Source organism: Macaca thibetana, chromosome X, assembly GCF_024542745.1.
Source record: "Macaca thibetana thibetana isolate TM-01 chromosome X, ASM2454274v1, whole genome shotgun sequence".
Taxonomy (NCBI): Eukaryota; Metazoa; Chordata; class Mammalia; order Primates; family Cercopithecidae; genus Macaca; species Macaca thibetana.
The window spans coordinates 37,939,321-37,961,503 of record NC_065598.1 but is presented as its reverse complement, the minus strand read 5'-3'; the positions used below and the strand labels follow the sequence as shown (position 1 = coordinate 37,961,503).

The following is a 22,183-nucleotide window of genomic DNA, read 5'->3' as shown; positions in this document are numbered from 1 at the left end:
AAGACAAGAAGTATAGATTCAGTATCTTCTTTAATCCTTTCTTTCCCTTAGCTACTCTCCCCCTATCAAACTGCCTTGATTTGTCTATGAGGCTCCATTTCCAAAAGTATAAAAATAGTTTAAAATGAACAAACATTTATTAATTGTTTTCCTTATGCTAGGCAAGGGGCTAGGAGCTCTTGCATCTATTATCATATTGATACTTCACAGTAAGTATCTTGCTTAAGTTCTTCTCATCTCTGTGAAGCTAAGATGTTATATTTTATTAACTCTGCTTTAAAGATAGAACTATTAAGGGAAAGAGGCCAAGTGGCCTGCTTTTATACATCGCATGATAATTTTTTTTTTCAGACCTGGGGCCTCACTCTGTCACACAGGCTGGAGTGCAGTGGCACAATCATGGCTCACTGCAGCTTCAACTTCCTGGGCTCAAGCAATCCTTCCACCTTAGTCTCCTGAGTAGCTGGGACTACAGGCACATGCCACAGCCACTGGTTTTTTGTTGTTGCTGTTGTTGCTATGTTGCTCAGGCTGGTCTTGAACTCCTGGTCTCAAGCAATGCTCCTGCCTTGGCCTCCCAAAATGCTGGGATTACCGGATGAGCCACTGCAGCCGACTATGATAATTTCAAGTTCAAATTGATTATTCTTTTCTTCAACTTTTAGATTCAACTGCCAAGTCCTGCCGGTTTTCTCTTGGCTCAAATCTTCCATTTTCATGACTACTGCCCTAGTTCAGGGAACAAACTAGCCAGGAGACTGGTTTCCCAAATAAATCTACACAACACCACCAGATTAATCTTGAGGAAGCACTGCTTTCATTATATCCCTCTTTAATGTCAAAATGTTCAATTTCCCCAGTGCCTGCAGGAAAAATTCCAGACTTAGTGCCTTATTAATGAAGGTGCTCCTCAGTTTTGTGCTAACATACTAAAGACTTCCACAAACAAATCCTCCACTTCAAATCATGTGGACTACTCACTGACCATCAAACATTCTCATCTCACACATTTACTCACAGTCATACCAACTGGAATGTCCTTCTTTTTCTTTGCCCACCCAAATGTTGCCAGTCCCTCAATGATCAAGTTGCATCCATCCACTGACCTGAAGGGGTTCTTTATCAGTCTTGCAGGTGGCATTTTCTCACTCCTCTAAGGTCTTGTGGCATTTCATAATTGTATGAAGCAGAACAAATATTTACAGAGTGGCAACAGAATGCAAGGTGATATGGTAGATTTGAAAATAAATGATATACTCCTTGAACAGAAAGTGCTCAAAATGTGAGATAACAGTAAAAATGGAAAGTTTGAATAGGAAATATGAGATATGTCACTAACATTTTTGAGCACGTGCTATGTAGAAGGCCATGCTCTAAACATTTCCCTGGACTTGCACATATATTTCTATAAGTAGTTGTTAATACTATCCTCTGTTTACAGATAAGGAGCCTGAGGCTATAGCATTCAGCCAAGGTCATCCAGCTAAGAGGACCAGTAGGATTGGAATAGCTGATATTCTCATCCTTCGGGCTATCAAACTAAAAAAAGAAAAGGAGACAAAATTAACATAGAGAGTTTATTTGGGCAAAGATTGAGGACTGCAGCCCAGGACACACTTCCAAGTTGCCTTGGGGAATGCTCCATTTGGGCCTTTTTGTTACAAGATTTTTAAAGGCAAAAGGGGACAAGGACTTGTCTGATACAAAGTTGTTTGACAGGAATTCTCACTAGTTTACCAGAACAAGATTGGTTAGTGGTTGGTTATGCATTGCTAAACTATGGCTATGAATTATGGTGTCTAGCATATGGCATTTCATAGCTACTTGGCTTCAGTTAGTCTAGAGCCCATATAGCAAGTGCCCTCAAGATGTAATTATTTAGCTCAAGTGGGAGTGAGATTTCACTGCTGTTGATTTTAACACCTCTCTGGGCCTGATAATTGAAGAGGGCTTGCATTCGTCAGACAAAAAGTCTCTTTTCCTTTTCAAGGCCAACCTGCACTTAAGATGAGATCCCAAGTTCCAATTCTTCCAGGAGAAAGAAAGATTGGGAAGATGGAATACATTGAAAGACTAATAGGGAGGTGGATACAGAGAAGCAGAGGAAGGCGAGAATTAACAATGGAGAAATGAAGAGAGAGAGTGAAGCATGAACCAGTAAAATGGAGCTCAGAATCCTGGAGCTAGTTCTGCCAATATTGATTGTGCTCCCAGGTACCTATTTTATAAACAGATCTGTTGTACAAACTCAAAGTTGTCTTCACAGGACACTTTTGATGGATAGGTTGTGTCAATGGCTCCCCATTGAACATAAAATAAACCAAATTTCTTATCTTAGCCTCAAAGGCCAATATAGACTGATCCCTGCTGAACTTTTCAGATGTATCTTGTGCTCCTCTCTCTCTTGCTCACTATACTGTAGCTGTACTCTCTTCTTCCAGTCCCATGAAGAAGACAAGCCCTCTTTCATCTCAGAGCCAATCTGTACACTATTCCCTCTAGCTGGAATATTCTTCCCCTCCATTCTTCACTTAATTATGCGGAAATCAGAAATTAAATACCTTGATTTCTTTTACTGACCTTAAAGAAATGTAATTTTTACAATTATATTTAATGAAAAGCCTTGAGGGGAGATAATCTTATTAGCATAAGCACTTTGAGAATTAATTCAAAGTGTCATGCTGGTTGTTAACTTCTTAGCAAGACAACGAAGAGAATTTCAGAGAACTCAGAATTTATCGTTCAGTGACTATGTAAAAAGGCATTGTCAGAAAAAGAGCCAATTGTGGTGAAATGTTTTAAAGGTAAAGATATGTGATCTGTCCCTTGTTAATGGGATAAGTCTTTCAGAGAGATGTTCCGTGACATGGTTAGTAAATACAAAATGTCTAATGTAACCACTCCTGCTCATAAAACACGTTTGTTGTAGGAGCCCCTCTAGTCGTTCACTTAAGTAATCAAATGTATTTGTAGTAAGAAATAGAATGGGCTCACTTAAGCTGTAAGTGAACTTCTCAGCCCTACAGCTGAAGCACTGGCATCACCTCAGACAAATCTAATCCAAATCCAATGAAAAGCCTGTTTTTCCCAATTATTCTCATCAGTCAGGACTCAGTTTAAGGTCACCTTCTTTGAGAGGCTTGCTCTGGGAACTATATTTAAAGCAGTACTACTCAAAATTTGGAAAATCATTTGGTAAAAATACAGAGGCCCAGGCTTTCCTTACTTTGATTAAGCCAGGACAACTGCATTCTTTATTAGCTCTCCAGTTAATTCTGATACCCATAAAAGTTTGAGAACTACCAATCCAAATGTTTATCTTTCCTTTCATCCCTTTATTTTCTATTATAGCATCCAATTTGTTTCCCACACAGCTCTTATCACAGTATCTATTTACATGTGGTTGTCAGTCTCCCCTACTAACCTATAATCATCATGAGGGCAGTGATCATGTCTTTCTTGTCAATTACTGTATCCCCAGAACCTAACACAATGCCTGGCACACACTTGGGGCTCTAAAAATAGACAGCTTTGTATGCATAGAATTTTTTTTAAAAAACTTCAATGTGAATTGCCTCCTAGTACAGCCAAGACTTGTTTTATAATAGTAAATCATAAACTCTTTTATTTTCCACCAGAATCTTTTTGAGGGAATGCTAATAATATTACAGATAAAATCAGAATGAGAGTTGGGCCTGGTGGCTCACGCTTGTAATCCCAGCACTTTGGGAGACTGAGGTAGCTGGATTACTTGAGGTCAGGAGTTCAAGACCAGCCTGGCCAGCAGGGCAAAATCCCGTCTCTACTAAAAATGCAAAAATTAGCCAAGCGCGGCGGCAGGCACTTGTAATCCCCACTACTCAGGAGGCTGAGGCAGGAGAATCGCTTGAACCAGGGAGGCAGACGTTGCAGTGAGCCAAGATCACACCACTGTACTCCCGTCTGGGCGATGGAGCAAGACTCCGCCTCAAAAAAAAAAAAAAAAATTCAGAATGGGGTCAGTGGTTCTTGTTTAATCAAAAATGGTTGTTCCAGAGTTCTGCCTTCTTGGCCTCTCTTGGATCCCTGAAGGCAGTATAGGGCCATGCTTTACAAAGTATGGTCCCTGGAACAGCAGCATCAGCAGATGATGCAAAAGAAATGTTGAGAAAAACTGCCGACACCTTAGCACAAATCAAAGCAGTAGAACCAAAAATCATTGTTTTCTTCACTATCACACAGAGGCACTTAACAAAAAAGCCAAGTTCACTTAAGAATGTCCTCGATGGCTGGGGCAGTGGCTCAGGCCTGTAATCCCAGCACTTTGGAAGGCCAAATCAGTCCGATCATTTGAGGCCAGGAGTTCGAGACCAGCCTGGCCAACATGGTGAAACCTCGTCTCTACTAAAAATACAAAAATCAGCTGGGCATGGTGGCGGGTGCCTGTAATTCCAGCTACTCAGGAGGCTGTGGCCTGAGAATCGCTTGAACCTGGGAGGCAGAGGTTGCAGTGAGCCAAGATCACGCCACTGCACTCAAGTCTGGGTGACAGAGTGAGACTGTCTCAAAAAAAAAAAAAGTCCATGATGAAACAGTAAAAATTATTAATATTAAATTTCAGCCCTTGAGGACACATCTTTTTAATATTCTGTGTGATGAAGTGGGAGGTGAGCATTAAGTCCTTCTGTGGCATAATGAAGTATGATGGTTGTCTTGAAGAAAACCACTTTTGCAATTCTTTGAATTGTGCATTTAACTAGCCACCTTTTACATGGGACACCAGTTTTACTTGGGAAGAAAGCAACTGACAAAATGGTCGCTGAGACTTGGATATTTGGCAGATATCTTGAAAATTAATAAAATATACCTGTCACTTTAAGGAAAGCAGTTGGCATTATTTGTTTTCTTTTTTTTTTTTTTTTTTTTTTTTTGAGACGGAGTCTCGCTCTGTCGCCCAGGCTGGAGTGCAGTGGCGCGATCTCAGCTCACTGCAAGCTCCGCCTCCTGGGTTCACGCCATTCTCCTACCTCAGCCTCCAGAGTAGCTGGGACTACAGGCGCGCACCACCACGCCCGGCTAATTTTTTGTATTTTTAGTAGAGATGGGGTTTCACCATGTTAGCCAGGATGGTCTCGATCTCCTGACCTCGTGACCCACCTGCCTCAGTCTCCCAAAGTGCTGGGATTACAGGCGTGAGCCACCGTGCCCGGACAGCAGTTGGCATTATTTCTTGTCAAAGATACAGTTTTTGCTTTCAAGAGAAAACTAGAATTGTGTAAAATGTGTATCTACTTCTCAATGCTTAAAGATTTTTCTAATGAGATCAGCAGTGATATTAACAAATATGATTTTCTGATTTTATAGAATGAAATGTGCCATTATTTGGAAGATCTGTATAACTCAGTGAACTAATATTTTCCAAACGATCAGTGTGGAATCATGTGTGAGTAAAAGGTTCATTCAAAGGGCAAGATAGACATGAAATTGAATGTAACAGTGTAGAAAAGTTAATTTATATGGTTTCACATTCCACATTGCAACTAATCTTTTTTTTTTTTTTTTTTTTTTTTTGAGACTGAGTCTCGCTCTGTTGCCCAGGCTGGAGTGCTGTGGCCAGATCTCAGCTCACTGCAAGCTCCGCCTCCCGGGTTCCCGCCATTCTCCTGCCTCAGCCTTCCGAGTAGCTAGGACTACAGGCGCCCACCACCTCGCCCGGCTAGTTTTTTGTATTTTTTAGTAGAGTCGGAGTTTCACCGTGTCAGCCAGGATGGTCTCGATCTCCTGACCTCGTGATCCGCCCGTCTCGGCCTCCCAAAGTGCTGGGATTACAGGCTTGCAACTAATCTTTAAGGAGTTATAATCAGTTGTGGAGTTTCAGTGTAACAACAAAAGATATCCACAATTAGCTGCAAAGACTATTAAAATAGTCCTTTTTTCCAAAAACATATAATGTAAGGTGAGATATAAAACAAGTTTAGCCACTCCATTGATTAACTTTATTTTGTTGTGGAAAATGTAGTTGTTTCTCATAAAATATGTTGCTTATGTTAACTTGTGATATGTTTATTATTGATATAATAAATGAATCAATAAATATTTCTAAAATTTCTGTTTTACTTTCTAGTGTGGCATATACCGATATATCCCACATAAATAAAAGCTTTTTAAGATCTTCGTAATTTATAAGAACATAAAGAGTTTCTGAGTCCAAAACTTTTGAGAACTGCTGCCTTAAGAACAGTGTGAAAACTTCTTCTTTTGAGCAGTACTATTCTCAGAGATGGATGATAAACCTTGATCAGTTCTTCCTAATCTTTTCCTCTTTTGCCAGCTAGACCTAAAGTCCAGCAATTACTAAATGCCCCTGATTTATTTCCCATAAATATATATTCCTGTGATGCCTTTCTAAGTAGAGTTTAGTCACCTTGATTAGATTTTCAGACTTGTTGGCCTCCATGATTCCATTTGGCAATGAGCCAAGTCACTCCCCTCAGTTGCATATTTACAAACCAGCTCCTAGACAGAAATTACTAAATAAAGTGTCAGCTGCTGGACTCTGCCAATTTCAGAAGACAAGCTCATTCCTTGTACTTTTTTTATACCAAATATTCCACTCAATATCTTTCTGATGATGGGATAGAACTTTTTACAAAGGGCTAAAGAAACAATAGACAGTGTTAAAAACAATTGAACAAATAAAAGGGGGCTAATATTTGTTTAGCATTTGCTCTAAGCCAAATACTATTATATATGTTACTGCATTTAATTCTCCCAACAACTCTGTGAGATGAATATTATTATTCCCATTTTACAGATGAGAAGAGCAGGGTTGGATAACTGTTACACAGTAGAGGAGGGATGAAACCCAGGCCTCAGTGACTCCTAAGACAGAGGAGCAATAGTCAGACAATCTGGGTTGTGTCATATACTTTATAGTGGTATTTTACGGATATGGGGGGTGAAAACCCTTCATATAAGCCTTCAGAATTGCCTCAGACCAGTGATCTCAGTGTGGTCCCTGGACCAGCAGCATCAGCATCCCTAAGAACTTGCCAAAGTATAGATTCCTAGGCCTCACTTCAAATCTGCTAAATCAGATACTTTGTAGGTGGGGCCCAGTAATCTGTGTATTATCAAGCCCTCCAGGGGATTCTGATGCACACTTAAGTTGGAGAACCACTAAAACAAGCTTGTGTTTGTCCAACCCGTGGCCCATGGACCACATGCGGCCCAGGACAGCTTTGAATGTGGCCCAACACAAATTTGTAAACTTTCTTAAAACATTATGAGTGTTTTTGCAATTGTTTTATTGTTAGTTCCTCAGTTACCATTAGTATTAGTGTATTTTATGTGTGGCCCAAGATAATTCTTCTAATGTGGCCCAGGGAAGCGAAAAGATTGGACATTCTTGCACTAAAGTATGCCAACACAGCCTCAGGAAGCCAGGGCAAGGGGCAGACCAACTAAACAGCTACTGGGGTTGCCAATCTATAAGGGTGCTAAAATTCCACAGAAGTTAATCAGAAATATTTTGGCAGTTAACTTAAATCTCCTCTTCTCTAGGGAAAGTAAATTGGTCTCATTCCTATTCCATGCAGGTAATAAATTTCCTATTTTGAATTTGAATATGTGACAGAAAAATAGTGTTTGTTATTTTTAATATTCTGCTGTCTTCTACAAAAAGTTGATCCTGGTAACTGGAAGAGTTTTTGCTTGCTAAACATGAGTTCTTCCACATTTGTCTAATAGCCTCTTAGCTCTCTACTCCTCCTTGACGTCTGAAGCATGAGCAGTACAGACCGACAAAACATCTTATTCATGGGTCATCTTAGATCGTATTCCCTAGAACGTAGCCTGAGATGGGGATTCTTGTGCCAGTGATTTATTGAGGACACTCTCAGCAGAAGGCAATCAAGTTGAGGTGTCAGAGAGGGGTTGGGGGAGCAGTGTGGAGAGAAGCTAAGCAAGGACGTGGTCTCAAGTGGTTACTAGCTTCAGCCTGATCCCACCCACGTGACGTTATGAGGCTGAAATTTCACCCACACACTTGGTCCTGCCTGGAGAGAAGGGAGCCAAGTTTTTATATCCCTATATCAGTCACTCATTAACTGTGGGCTACTAGTGGCCAGGCCAGGGTGAGAGTCTGACATCCTGGGCTAACAGTACTTCCTGGTGCCTGAGAGCAGCACTTTAAAGAAGGAGGCGGCTGTGAGGCATTAGCGCGCAACCCTGTCAGCAGCTGCGGGATGGACGAACCCAGGTGAAAGGCATCTGGATGGGGCACCACCAGCATCTACTACATGGATGTAATTTTAGGTGTCTGTTTGTATCTCTGGATATCAGTGTCCACTTCTGCCTAAGGTGTGAATTTTCCTCTCTATCCCTTGGCCTTATAGAGACATAGCTCTGGACCAGCCAGCTTCCCGTTCCCCATTCAGCCTATGGGTAAATCAAATCAAGCAGCTATATGTGTAGGATCCCAGATCATTTGCAGAGGGGCATTGAACACATGAATTATCCCTCCCTATTGAATATATTTCTATACTAGGAACATTGTTGTTATTTCCTAGTTTTTTCTTTTGTGAAATGAAGGGATAGACTGGATTTTTAAAAACCCTGTTCCAGTTTTAAAATTCATTTGCCTAATAATTTTGCTCCAGAACGCAGTTGTGCTTGCATTTTCTCTGGGGATGAGTTTCACAAAAGTGTGTATTAGACACTAAGTCTACTGTCATGGACATAAGTGAGGCACTGATAAGACTGTGAAATGTTTTAGCACCTGCCAGGGAATTCAATTCCATTTGATCTGACCATGATTCTTTTATCAATAATTGATATTAATTTTTCTGAATAATTGTTAGGTAAGAATTTCTTTAAAATATTAAAGAACTACAGGGTTGATTATCAAATACTTGTTTCAATGATTCGTGTCATATGTTTGCCACACAAAATGGACAGACGCTATCATTTTCACTATGGGGTCTTAAGGAACCTAGCAGAAACTGAGGCAAGACACCAAAACTATCACTGCATTGTATGTGTCTCATTGCCCTCAAGTATAAGATGATACTGAAAAAATTCCTGATATAAGTTGTTGATGGCAGGGTCTCCCCTACTAGACACTGATCCTTTGTATGGTTTAAAACAAAGCACCTATTCGGGTATATGAAATACTAAAAAGTGCCCCCTCTCCATGGACAACATACAAAAAAGGCGTTCCTTCCTCCTGGCTACAAGGCCTGTAAGAAGACACAAGACTTGGTAACTGAAGTGCAGACTGGGTCTCAACCTTTATTCATTTCTTTCACCTGAGACTTTTACACAAACCACAACTTGCAAGGCAGTATGTGGCATTCTTGGTTATAGGAGTCTGATCATTGTGACTTGAGTGGTTTTCTGTTATTTAATATGACCCTTTATATTTGTCAAAGGATATCAATCCTACAAGATTGCCAAGTGGCACCATGTCTCAGATTTGCCTCAATCATCTCTATATAAGACATCAGTGAGAGCTTCCAAGACGAAAAGGCTCAAAAGGAATGTGTTCTGAATACTTTCTTCATATGTAGTGCTCACTCATCTTTATCGCATGAGAAGACTTGCTATGGAATTTTGGCACTGGACCGAGGGGGCTCTGACATTTCAACTGAGGTTCTAAGGTCACTTGTATAGGAGATCTACAGTGACATTGCCATGCTGATTCTCTATGCAGATCTTTCTACCCAGGGACGCTACCAAAGTCAAGTAATTTAGCACAATCTCCAGATAGAAATATCTGATACTGAGGCTGGTTATGGTGACCCACACCTGTAATCCCAAGCACTTTGGGAGGTCGAGGTGAGTGGATCACTTGAGCTCAGGAGTTTGAGACCAGCCTGGCTAACATGGTGAAACCCTGTCTCTACTAAAAATACAAAAATTAGCTGGACGTGGTGGTACGTGCCTGTAGTCCCAGCTACTCGGGAGGCTGAGGCAGGAGAATTATTTGAACAGGTGGAGGCTGCAGTGAGCTGACAGCATACCACTGCACTCCAGCCTGGGTGACAAAGTGAGACCCTGTTTCAAAAAAAAAAAGAAAAAGAAAAGAAAAAAGAAAAAAAAGAGAGAAATATCTGACATTGAATTATTTTTCTTTATTTTCTTTATTTATTTATTTTTTTGATGGAGTCTCGCTCTGTCACCTAGGCTGGAGGGCAGTGGCGTGTTCTCAGCTCACTGCAGCTTTCACCTCCAGGGTTCAAGCGATTCTCCCACCTCAGCCTCCCGAGTAGCTGGGATTACAGGTACCCACCACCACGCCCAGCTAATTTTTGTACTTTTTTAGTAGAGATGGGGGGGTGGTTTCACCATGTTGGCCAGGCTGGTCTTGAACTCCTGACCTCTGGTGATCTGCCCACCTCGGGCTCCCAAAGTGCCAGGATTACAGGCGTGAGCCACCATGCCCAGCCCTGACACTGAATTATTTTTCTAAAGTACCTGGAAACTTATCACTGAAAACAAAAACAAAAACAAAAACTGATGACATTGAAATCATTGCAGTGTAATCACTCATGGTTTCTACTCCCAATGTTATTGTGGAGAAATCCTGGAAGAAAAGAGCTCTTTGGCTAGTTATGTTAGGTAATAGGATTTATTATGTACACCAAAGATGTAAGGGTCATTTCTATAGTTCTCATTAGACTTTGGAGTTGTAATAGTTATACAGGAAAAGGGGTAAGAAGAAAGAGGAGATGAAAACAGCTTTGCAAAAATTAAGGGTGAATTTTCCTCCACTATTTTCTTTTTTCCTGACAGTATAAATAATGTCTGATTAAGAGGAAAAGTTAAGAAAGCATATACATTCCTACAGAATTGGGCTGAGAATGAGGTTAAATTGTATGTACCCAATAAAGAAAGCTATAGGGCTTTTTGAGGAAAAAATGACTATATTTTGGCAAGAAAATGATTACAAGTTCTTTCCAATTGAGGGAAGAAGACTATGCTATCCATTTAATTCAAAGAATAACCAGGAATGAGACGGGACCTCGTTACTATGGGAGACCATTTGGTAAGTGGAAGGACACTTCTTTCTGTGTAGGCAATTTGAGGGTGAGCCTTCCACAATCCATATGACACCTTCTGGTTAAATCATTGTTATACTCTCTGCTGAAAGATATTTCACTGAACTCCACTCTCTTTCTAAGTGCTTCCAATAAATTACCACGGACATGAAAGTCACCTTTGACATTTACTGGAAAATTTGATTTTTTTTTTCTGTAACATTATAAGCCTCTTTCCCCCACAAAAAAAAAAAAAAAAAAAAAAAAGTTTTATTGCATCTTCATTGCAAATCTAATTTGTAATTCATCCCTTGCTTACTCATTTAAGTCAGAGATGTGTGCTGAAGAATATCAGTCAACCAGCCTGGAAACATTTTTCTAATAGTAAATGTAGAATGTAAAGGAAATTACATTATTTTGTATTCTGTAAAATGTATAATTTAAAAAAAAAAACTTCACTTATGTTATTTAACATTTTAACTAAAAAATTCAAATTATGTCATAATCATTCAGCAATACAAATGTTGGTCACCCACAAGAGAAATCTAGTTGTAATTACATTATAATAATTCAATAATGTAAATTTTTATTATCCCAAAGAAAAATTCGAGGAAAAAGATTGGCCAAAATGTTGCAAGTAGTAGATTTATGGAAATATTCAGCATATGGTGTGAGTAGATGCATGATAAACACAGACATGAAAAAAATTAAATTGCTCTTGCTGGAGAATTTGAACCTAAGAAAATGCTACTCTAGGTATCCATGGTTTTACCACTTGCTAACAAAAGCTTCTTATGGCTTGTAACAGTAAGTACTCATTACAGAGAAGAGATGCATGCTCTTGAAGAACTCCCCACTACCACATTCTCACAAGTTATTGGAAAAAACTTCAGAGTTTGGGAACAGTAATAGCTATATTTTAAGAATTGTGTTATTTGCCTCCATAAATGAATGCCTGTCTACCTCATTGGCCTGAAAATTGTACCACATCTGTAAGATGAATCATTTGGCTTTCTAGTTGGTCCTGGGGGACAGGAACGCAGCCCACAGATTTACCAGTAGCTCACTGCCTGGTAAATGTTTACTTATAAATTAGTGTGGGTGATAATTTATTCAGGTAATAAGCATAGATTAGATTTAATGGCTTAGACATTATACATTATGAACACAGTATTTTATGTTGAAGTAAATGTATATGATAATATGATATCTTAATGTAACTCAGAAATTGTGAATTAGAGAGTTTAAGCAAAGTTAAGCGTGTATTACAGTGCATCAGCACTTAAAGGCTTCAGGAAAGTTTCACAATGGCAAAGCGGTATCATACAGTTCACCCATACCATGTGTTAGGGATCTGTTTATTTTTTAGATTCTCTTCTCCTTTCCCCACAAACCAACTCATTCTGTTACTGAAGAACATTGCTTCTTTCTTGACAAGCAACACAACATCAAAATTTAGGCTTCTGGAGCTGAGGTGAGTAATCTGTCAGCAGGGACACCATGACAGCCTGATGACACGACAAAGAAAGAAAGAAATGGATAAACATTAGCGACAGTCTGCTTAGGGACCTAGAGAAGGTGAATTAGGTTTCAGCTTTGCAGAGCTACAGTTAAAATGCGTTTTCTCAAGAAAATGGTAAGAGAACAATTCTGAACTAATATTTATTTATTTATTGGAGGAGGGGATAAATGAAGGTCAACAGAGATCAGACTGACCCAAATAGATACACAAACACTGCATAATTAGGACTCACTCCAGGACTAGTGGGTCACAGAGTTGAAATGAGATGCTACAGTGGTAGCCGTGATTGAATTTTCCAGTCATATGTAAACCTAGTTATTGGCTAGTTTTAGAGAAATATAATCCCTCCTATCCCAGATCCTTGTGTTTATACTATGGTTTGATCACTCACAACCTAGAGAAGTTTAGGATGAATCAGATGTAGAGTGATCTGAGCAATGTCTGCTGTCTGAAGCTGGGTATTCCTGAAAGAGTATTATCTCTATAGCCAAGAGTATACAGCTTCCCCTTGGTCTGTCAACCACAAATGGTAATTTTCACTTTTATTCTTCTCAACCTCCACAAGAATGACAATAATAATATCAGAAACAATGGTGAGTGTTAGCTGAGTGCCTACTAGGTATTAGATAGAATACTAAGTACCATTTCATGTATTAGCCAAGAAATATTTTTCAAGCACTGTGCCAGGAGCTTTGGTGAGCTAGAGGGAAATGCTCACTCATTACCTCGTTTAATACAACAAAATTCTAAGGTAGTTTTCATCATTATAATTTATAGTTGAGGAAATCAATCCTTGAGATGACAGATAGTGCAGAACTGGGTTGGAACCCAGGTTTTCTCTGACTCTATTCTTTTTAAAAATTATTATTTTTTGATTGATAAATTATAATTGTATATATTTATGGAGTACATTGTGATGTTTTGATATATGTATACAATGTGCAATGATTAAATCAAGCTAATGAACATATCCATCACCTTACTTACCTATCTTTTTTATGGAGAGACATTTGACATTTCTTCTCTAAGTTATTTTGAAATATATATTATTATTGACTATAATAATCATTCTGCTGTGTAATAGATCTCAAAATCTATTCTCCCTGTCTACTTGAAACTTTGTAACCTTTGATCAACAACTCCCCATTGCCTTCCTTCCCATCCCCTAGCCTCTGGTAATCATCATTCTACTCTCTACTTCTATGAGTTCAACTTTTTTAGAGTCCACATATAAGTGAGATCATGTAGTATTTGTCTTTCTGTGCCTGGGTTATTTTACTTAGCATAATGTCCACCAAAAAACTGTTAGAACTGATAAGGGAATTCAGTAAAATTACAGAAAATGAAATCAACATACAGAAATCAGTAGCATTTCTAATGTACTAATAATCAACTATCTGAAAAGAAAATTAAGAAAATAATCACATTTGTAATAGCAACAAAAAATTACTTATGTATAAATTTTATCAAGAAGTTAAAAGACCTGTTTACTGAAAACTATAAAACACTGATGAAAGAAAATAAAGAAGACACAAATAAATGGAATGATATCCCATGTTCATGGATTGAAAGAATTAATGTTGTAAAAATGTCCACACTACCCAAAGTGATCTACAGATTCAATGCAACCCCTATCAAAATTTCAATGTCATTTTTCACATAAATCAAAAATACAATCCTTAAGTTTGTAGGGAACCACAAAGACCCCACATAGACAAAGTGATCTTGAACAAAAGGAAGAAAGCTGGCAGCATCACACTCCTTGATTTTAAAACATATTATAAAGATATTTTAATAAAAACAACGTGGTACTGTTATAAAAACAGACACATTAACCAACAAAACAGTAAGGAAAGCCTAGAAATGAACCCATGCATTTATGGTCAATTGCTTTTTGACAGAGGTGCCAAGAGCACATAATGGGGAAAGGACAGTCTCCTCAGCAAATGGTATTTAGAAAACTAGATCTCCACATGCAGAAAAATAAAATTGGACTCTTGTCTCACACCATATTAAAAAATCAACTCAAAATGGATTAAAGACTTAAATATAAGCTCTGAAGCTGTAACACTACTAAAAGAAAACATAGGGAAAAAGTTCTGTCTTAGTCTGTTTTCACGCTACTGATAAAGACATACACAAGACTAGGAAATTTATAAAGAAAAAGAGGTTTAATGGACTCACGGTTCCAATGGCTGGGGAGGCCTCACAATCATTGCAAAAGGCAAAAGGCATATCTCACATGGTGGCAGGCAAGAGAAAGAATGAAAGCCAAGCAACAGGGCTTTTCCCTTATAAAACCATCAGATCTCATGAGACTTATCCAGTACCGCGAGAACAGTATGGGGGAAACTGCCCCTATGATTCAATTATCTCCCACCAATCCCTTCCACAAAAATTATGGGAGCTACAATTCAATATGAGATTTGGGTGGGGACACAGCCAAACCATATCAAGCTCCATGACATCAGTCTGGTAATTATTCACATATGACCCTGAAAACACAAGCAACAGAAACAGACATGGACAAATCAAATTGCATCAAACTAAAAAGCTACTGTACAGCAAAAGAAACAATAAATAAAGTGAAGAGACAATCCACAGAATGGGAGAAAATATTTGCAAACCATACATCTGTTAAGGGATTCATATCCAAAATATATAAGGAAGTCAAACAACTAAAGAGAAAGAAAACAAAATAACCTGATTAAAAAATGGGCAAAGGACCTGAACAGACAGTTTTCCAAAGAAGATATACAAATCATCAAGTTCATGAAAAAATGCTGAGTATCACTAATCGTTAGGGAAATGCAAATTAAACCACAATGAGATATCACCACACACCTATTAGAGTGGCTTTTATTTTTACAAAAATGAAAGATAAGTGTTGACAAGAATGCAGAGAGGGAGGATCTCCTGTGCATTGTTGGTGGGAATCTAAATTAGTATAGCCTTCATAAAAAATGGTATAGAGGTTCCTCAAAAACTAAAACTAGAACTCCCATATGATCCAGCAGTCCCATTTCCTAGTATATATCCAAAGGAACTGAAACCAATCTGGTGCAGGGATATCTGCACTTCCATGTTCACTGCAGCATTATTTACAATAGCTAAGATATCGAATCAACCTAAGTGTCCATCAATGGATGAACGGATAGAGAAAATGTGGTGTATATATCCAATGGAATAGTATTCAGCCTTAAAAAAGGAAATCCTGTCATTTGTGACAACATGGGTGAATCTGGATGACTCTACTCTTAAAAGGTAGTTTTGTGGTCTCTCAGGTACTTTTTCTTACACTTCAACCATACTGTACATGTGTTCCTAGCCTATATCAAAAGTGCAGGTCTTGTATTTCAAAGGTGTTAACTGAATATACTTATCAAAGTTATCACATGCCAGGCCCTGTGCTGAGTGCTGTATGTGCATCATAACATGTAATATCCTTTCCTACTGTATGAAATGGTAAGAGATGTAAAATACAGATCGAGAAACTGAGATGTAGGAATTTTCCTGAGTGGTGGTGGCGAGAGGTGGATCCGCACCTACCTGTCCCTGGGTCCTGACTACAATGCTCACATGACTCTGATCTCATTGAATCCTCATAACCTTAAGAGGTTAGTTCTATTTTTTTATCCTCATTTTTCATATGAATAAACTGGTCTTAGTGAAGTTAAGGTATTTGCCTAAGTTGATTAGGAGCCCAAGATCACAGAGAGAGCCGGAATTTTAACCTGATTTCCAAAACTTATGTTCTAAAACCAATTCCCTATATTGCCTTTAAGCTGCAAAAATGTATGAGTCCATATTTAAAGTATGTGTCAGGCACACTTCTAGGTATAATAAAGAATGTTACAGACAGGATTACTGCTTTCATAAAGAAGTTTTCATTATAGTGGGGGGACAGGCAACAAACAGACAAAAAAATACAAAAATATCAAGTAGTGCCGTTAGAAAATAAAATGTAAAAAGGAGATAAAGGAGCCTTGGGAACCACTTAAGAGTGAGTGGCATGGGAAGATCTTGCTCAACAGTAACATTTAAGGTGATGTCTGAATGACAAGAAGGAACTGGTTTACCCAGGGCAAACTTTGGCATAAGAATGTCTACCAGGTAAAAGACACTGTAAACTTTTTAATGGGTTCCTGGGAGCCCCTCTCATTTTTGCTTTGTTTTTAATTGTCTATGGATTGTATCAACTTTATTTCCAAATAAAAACTTACAAATTCAACTTGGATTAGGATTGTCAGATTCAGTTAAATAAACGCAGACCGACAAGCAGTTAAACAAGAATTTCAGATAACAACAAATACATTTTTTACTGTATGTTCTAAATAGTACATGAGACATACTTAGACTAAAAATTATTCATTGTTTATCTAAAATTCAAATTTAACTGGGTGTCCTGTATTTTATCTGGCAACTCTAACTTGGGGAGAAGTAAATGACTATAAAATACTGTGAGTTACATTTGCAATGGTGTTTTGGACTTAAGAGTCATATGTGGATAACAGTGCTTTGAAGTGTCAGCTTTTTTTCTTTTTTTCAAGGTTCCTTTAGGTTATTTTAGCTCCAGTGTAAAATTTATAGGCAGAGGAAAAATATCTGTCCACATTTTGTGAGTCCTACTGCCTTATTAATCACTGAAAAATACAAAAGCAAGCTTCATGGGGAGGAAATGGGTGATTTTTGTTTTTAAACAAAGGGATCCAAAGACCTGTGCACTATGAAGAGAATGATGCAATTAGTGAAGCGTTCTGAACAGCACTACTGGAAGTCTCTTAGCATGGAGGCCTTAAAAAGCTACTCCAAGCGCTGAAAGAGGACACTTATGCTTTAAAAAATGCTACACCATTAAAGAAAAAGCCCTTCATCCTATTTTAGTTATATATCTTAAACATCAGTCATTACAGGCATCTCAGAACTAGAGGGTCACGTTGCGGCTTTCCTTTCTTATTTCATCCTGATTTTAAATCAAGTTGTATGTGTGAAAATTATTCCCTGGAGTAGTGCTGTCCAACAGAGCTCTCGGCAGTGATGGAAGTGTTCGATGTCTGTGCTGTCCAATACCAATAGTGTAGCCACCAGCCACATGTGGCTATTGAGCATTCAACAACTTGGTTGGTATAATTGAGGAACTGAGGAATGGAATCTTCTTTTTTTTTCTTTGTGTTGAGATGGAGTCTTGCTCTGTGGCCCAGGCTGGAGTGCCGTGGCACAATCTTGGCTCACTGCAACCTCTGCCTCCCAGGTTCAAGCAATTCTCCTGCCTCAGCCTCCTGAGTAGCTGGGATTACAGACGTGCACCACCATGCCTGGCTAATATTTTTGTACTTTTAGTAGAGATAGAGTTTTACCATGTTGGCCAGGCTGGTCTCAAACTCCTGACCTCAAGTAATGCCCCTGTCTCAGCCTCCCAAAGTGCTGGGATTACAGGCATGAGCCACCGTGCCCAGCCTGAATCTTCGATTTTGTAAAATTTTAATTAGTTTAGATTTAAATTTAAAAAGCCACATGTGCCTACTGGCTACTGTATTGGATAAGCTAGTCTGGAGGAAGACAAGTATTAGAACATCTTAGAAAAATGTATCACAGCAGTGCTGAACCTAAAGGCCATTCTAAATAAGCTGTATAAGAATAATTAATTTGCGGCTGGCTGCGGTGGCTCACACCTGTAATCCCAGCAATTTGGGAGGCCGAGGCAGGTGGATCACCTGAGGTCAGGGGTTCGAGACCAGACTGGCCAACATGGCGAAACCCTGTCTCTACTAAAAATACAAAAATTAGGGGGCGGAGCAAGATGGCCGAATAGGAACAGCTCCAGTCTCCAACTCCCAGCGCGAGTGACACAGAAGACCGGTGATTTCTGCATTTTCAACTGAGGTACTGGGTTCATCTCACTGGGGAGTGCCAGACGATCGGTGCTGGTCAGCTGCTGCAGCCCGACCAGCGAGAGCTGAAGCAGGGCGAGGCATTGCCTCACCTGGGAAGCGCAAGGGGGAAGGGAATCCCTTTTCCTAGCCAGGAGAACTGAGACACACAACACCTGGAAAATCGGGTAACTCCCACCCCAATACTGCGCTTTAAGCAAACAGGCACACCAGGAGATCATATCCCACACCTGGCCGGGAGGGTCCCACACCCACGGAGCCTCCCTCATTGCTAGCACAGCAGTCTGTGATCTACCGGCAAGGCAGCAGCGAGGCTGGGGGAGGGGCGCCCGCCATTGCTGAGGCTTAAGTAGGTAAACAAAGCTGCTGGGAAGCTCGAACTGGGTGGAGCTCACAGCAGCTCAAGGAAACCTGCCTGTCTCTGTAGACTCCACCTCTGAGGACAGGGCACAGTAAACAATAACAAACACAGCCGAAACCTCAGCAGACGCAAACGACTCTGTCTGACAGCTTTGAAGAGAGCAGTGGATCTCCCAACACGGAGGTTGAGATCTGAGAAGGGACAGACTCCCTGCTCAAGTGGGTCCCTGACCCCCGAGTAGCCTAACTGGGAGACATCCCCCACTAGGGGCAGTCTGACACCCCACACCTCACAGGGTGGAGTACACCCCTGAGAGGAAGCTTCCAAAGCAAGAATCAGACAGGTACACTTTCTGTTCAGAAATATTCTATCTTCTGCAGCCTCTGCTGCTGATACCCAGGCAAACAGGGTCTGGAGTGGACCTCAAGCAATCTCCAACAGACCTACAGCTGAGGGTCCTGACTGTTAGAAGGAAAACTATCAAACAGGAAGGACACCTACACCAAAACCCCATCAGTACATCACCATCATCAAAGACCAGAGGCAGATAAAATCACAAAGATGGGGAAAAAGCAGGGCAGAAAAGCTGGAAATTCCAAAAATAAGAGCGCATCTCCCCCGGCAAAGGAGCGCAGCTCATCGCCAGCAACAGATCAAAGCTGGACGGAGAATGACTTTGACGAGATGAGAGAAGAAGGCTTCAGTCCATCAAATTTCTCAGAGCTAAAGGAGGAATTACATACCCAGCGCAAAGAAACTAAAAATCTTGAAAAAAAAGTGGAAGAATTGATGGCTAGAGTAATTAATGCAGAGAAGGTCATAAATGAAATGAAAGAGATGAAAACCATGACACGAGAAATACGTGACAAATGCACAAGCTTCAGTAACCGACTCGATCAACTGGAAGAAAGAGTATCTGCGATTGAGGATCAAATGAATGAAATGAAGCGAGAAGAGAAACCAAAAGAAAAAAGAAGAAAAAGAAATGAACAAAGCCTGCAAGAAGTATGGGATTATGTAAAAAGACCAAATCTACGTCTGATTGGGGTGCCTGAAAGTGAGGGGGAAAATGGAACCAAGTTGGAAAACACTCTTCAGGATATCATCCAGGAGAACTTCCCCAACCTAGTAGGGCAGGCCAACATTCAAATCCAGGAAATACAGAGAACGCCACAAAGATACTCCTCGAGAAGAGCAACTCCAAGACACATAATTGCCAGATTCACCAAAGTTGAAATGAAGGAAAAAATCTTAAGGGCAGCCAGAGAGAAAGGTCGGGTTACCCACAAAGGGAAGCCCATCAGACTAACAGCAGATCTCTCAGCAGAAACTCTCCAAGCCAGAAGAGAGTGGGGGCCAATATTCAACATTCTTAAAGAAAAGAATTTTAAACCCAGAATTTCATATCCAGCCAAACTAAGTTTCATAAGTGAAGGAGAAATAAAATCCTTTACAGATAAGCAAATGCTTAGAGATTCTGTCACCACTAGGCCTGCCTTACAAGAGACCCTGAAGGAAGCACTAAACATGGAAAGGAACAACCGGTACCAGCCATTGCAAAAACATGCCAAAATGTAAAGACCATCGAGGCTAGGAAGAAACTGCATGAACTAACGAGCAAAATAACCAGTTAATATCATAATGGCAGGATCAAGTTCACACATAACAATATTAACCTTAAATGTAAATGGACTAAATGCTCCAATTAAAAGACACAGACTGGCAAACTGGATCAAGAGTCAAGACCCATCTGTCTGCTGTATTCAGGAGACCCATCTCACACGCAGAGACGTACATAGGCTCAAAATAAAGGGATGGAGGAAGATTTACCAAGCAAATGGAGAACAAAGAAAAGCAGGGGTTGCAATACTAGTCTCTGATAAAACAGACTTTAAACCATCAAAGATCAAAAGAGACAAAGAAGGCCATTACATAATGGTAAAGGGATCAATTCAACAGGAAGAGCTAACTATCCTAAATATATATGCACCCAATACAGGAGCACCCAGATTCATAAAGCAAGTCCTTAGAGACTTACAAAGAGACTTAGACTCCCATACAATAATAATGGGAGACTTCAACACTCCACTGTCAACATTAGACAGATCAATGAGACAGAAAGTTAACAAGGATATCCAGGAATTGAACTCATCTCTGCAGCAAGCAGACCTAATAGACATCTATAGAACTCTCCACCCCAAATCAACAGAATATACATTCTTCTCAGCACCACATCGTACTTACTCCAAAATTGACCATGTAATTGGAAGTAAAGCACCCCTCAGCAAATGTACAAGAACAGAAATTATAACAAACTGTCTCTCAGACCACAGTGCAATCAAACTAGAACTCAGGACTAAGAAACTCAATCAAAACCGCTCAACTACATGGAAACTGAACAACCTGCTCCTGAATGACTACTGGGTACATAATGAAATGAAGGCAGAAATAAAGATGTTCTTTGAAACCAATGAGAACAAAGATACAACATACCAGAATCTCTGGGACACATTTAAAGCAGTGTGTAGAGGGAAATTTATAGCACTAAATGCCCACAAGAGAAAGCAGGAAAGATCTAAAATTGACACTCTAGCATCGCAATTAAAAGAACTAGAGAAGCAAGAGCAAACACATTCGAAAGCTAGCAGAAGGCAAGAAATAACTAAGATCAGAGCAGAACTGAAGGAGATAGAGACACAAAAAACTCTCCAAAAAATCAATGAATCCAGGAGTTGGTTTTTTGAAAAGATCAACAAAATTGACAGACCACTAGCAAGACTAATAAAGAAGAAAAGAGAGAAGAATCAAATCGACGCAATTAAAAATGATAAAGGGGATATCACCACCGACCCCACAGAAATACAAACTACCATCAGAGAATACTATAAACACCTCTACGCAAATAAACTGGAAAATCTAGAAGAAATGGATAATTTCCTGGACACTTACACTCTTCCAAGACTAAACCAGGAAGAAGTTGAATCCCTGAATAGACCAATAGCAGTCTCTGAAATTGAGGCAATAATTAATAGCCTACCAACCAAAAAAAGTCCAGGACCAGATGGATTCACAGCTGAATTCTACCAGAGGTACAAGGAGGAGTTGGTACCATTCCTTCTGAAACTATTCCAATCAATAGAAAAAGAGGGAATCCTCCCTAACTCATTTTATGAGGCCAACATCATCTTGATACCAAAGCCTGGCAGAGACACAACAAAAAAAGAGAATTTTAGACCAATATCCCTGATGAACATCGATGCAAAAATCCTCAATAAAATACTGGCAAACCGGATTCAGCAACACATCAAAAAGCTTATCCACCATGATCAAGTGGGCTTCATCCCTGGGATGCAAGGCTGGTTCAACATTCGCAAATCAATAAACATAATCC

General features: G+C 39.7%; 2 protein-coding genes across 2 annotated transcripts in view; one reads left to right on the top strand and one right to left on the bottom strand.

The window, feature by feature from the left end:
- The window catches only part of DYNLT3 (dynein light chain Tctex-type 3), a 752,500-nt gene that overhangs the window by 252,416 nt on the left and 477,901 nt on the right, over nt 1-22,183 (top strand). The gene's annotated exons all lie outside the window — the stretch shown is intronic.
- OTC (ornithine transcarbamylase) overlaps nt 12,174-22,183 on the bottom strand; it is a 47,535-nt gene continuing 37,525 nt past the window's right edge. The window contains exon 7 of the mRNA XM_050776530.1: nt 12,174-12,526. Within this exon, the coding sequence (XP_050632487.1) occupies nt 12,467-12,526 (60 nt within the window). The 3' untranslated portion in view covers nt 12,174-12,466. The remainder of the gene's footprint in view (nt 12,527-22,183) is intronic.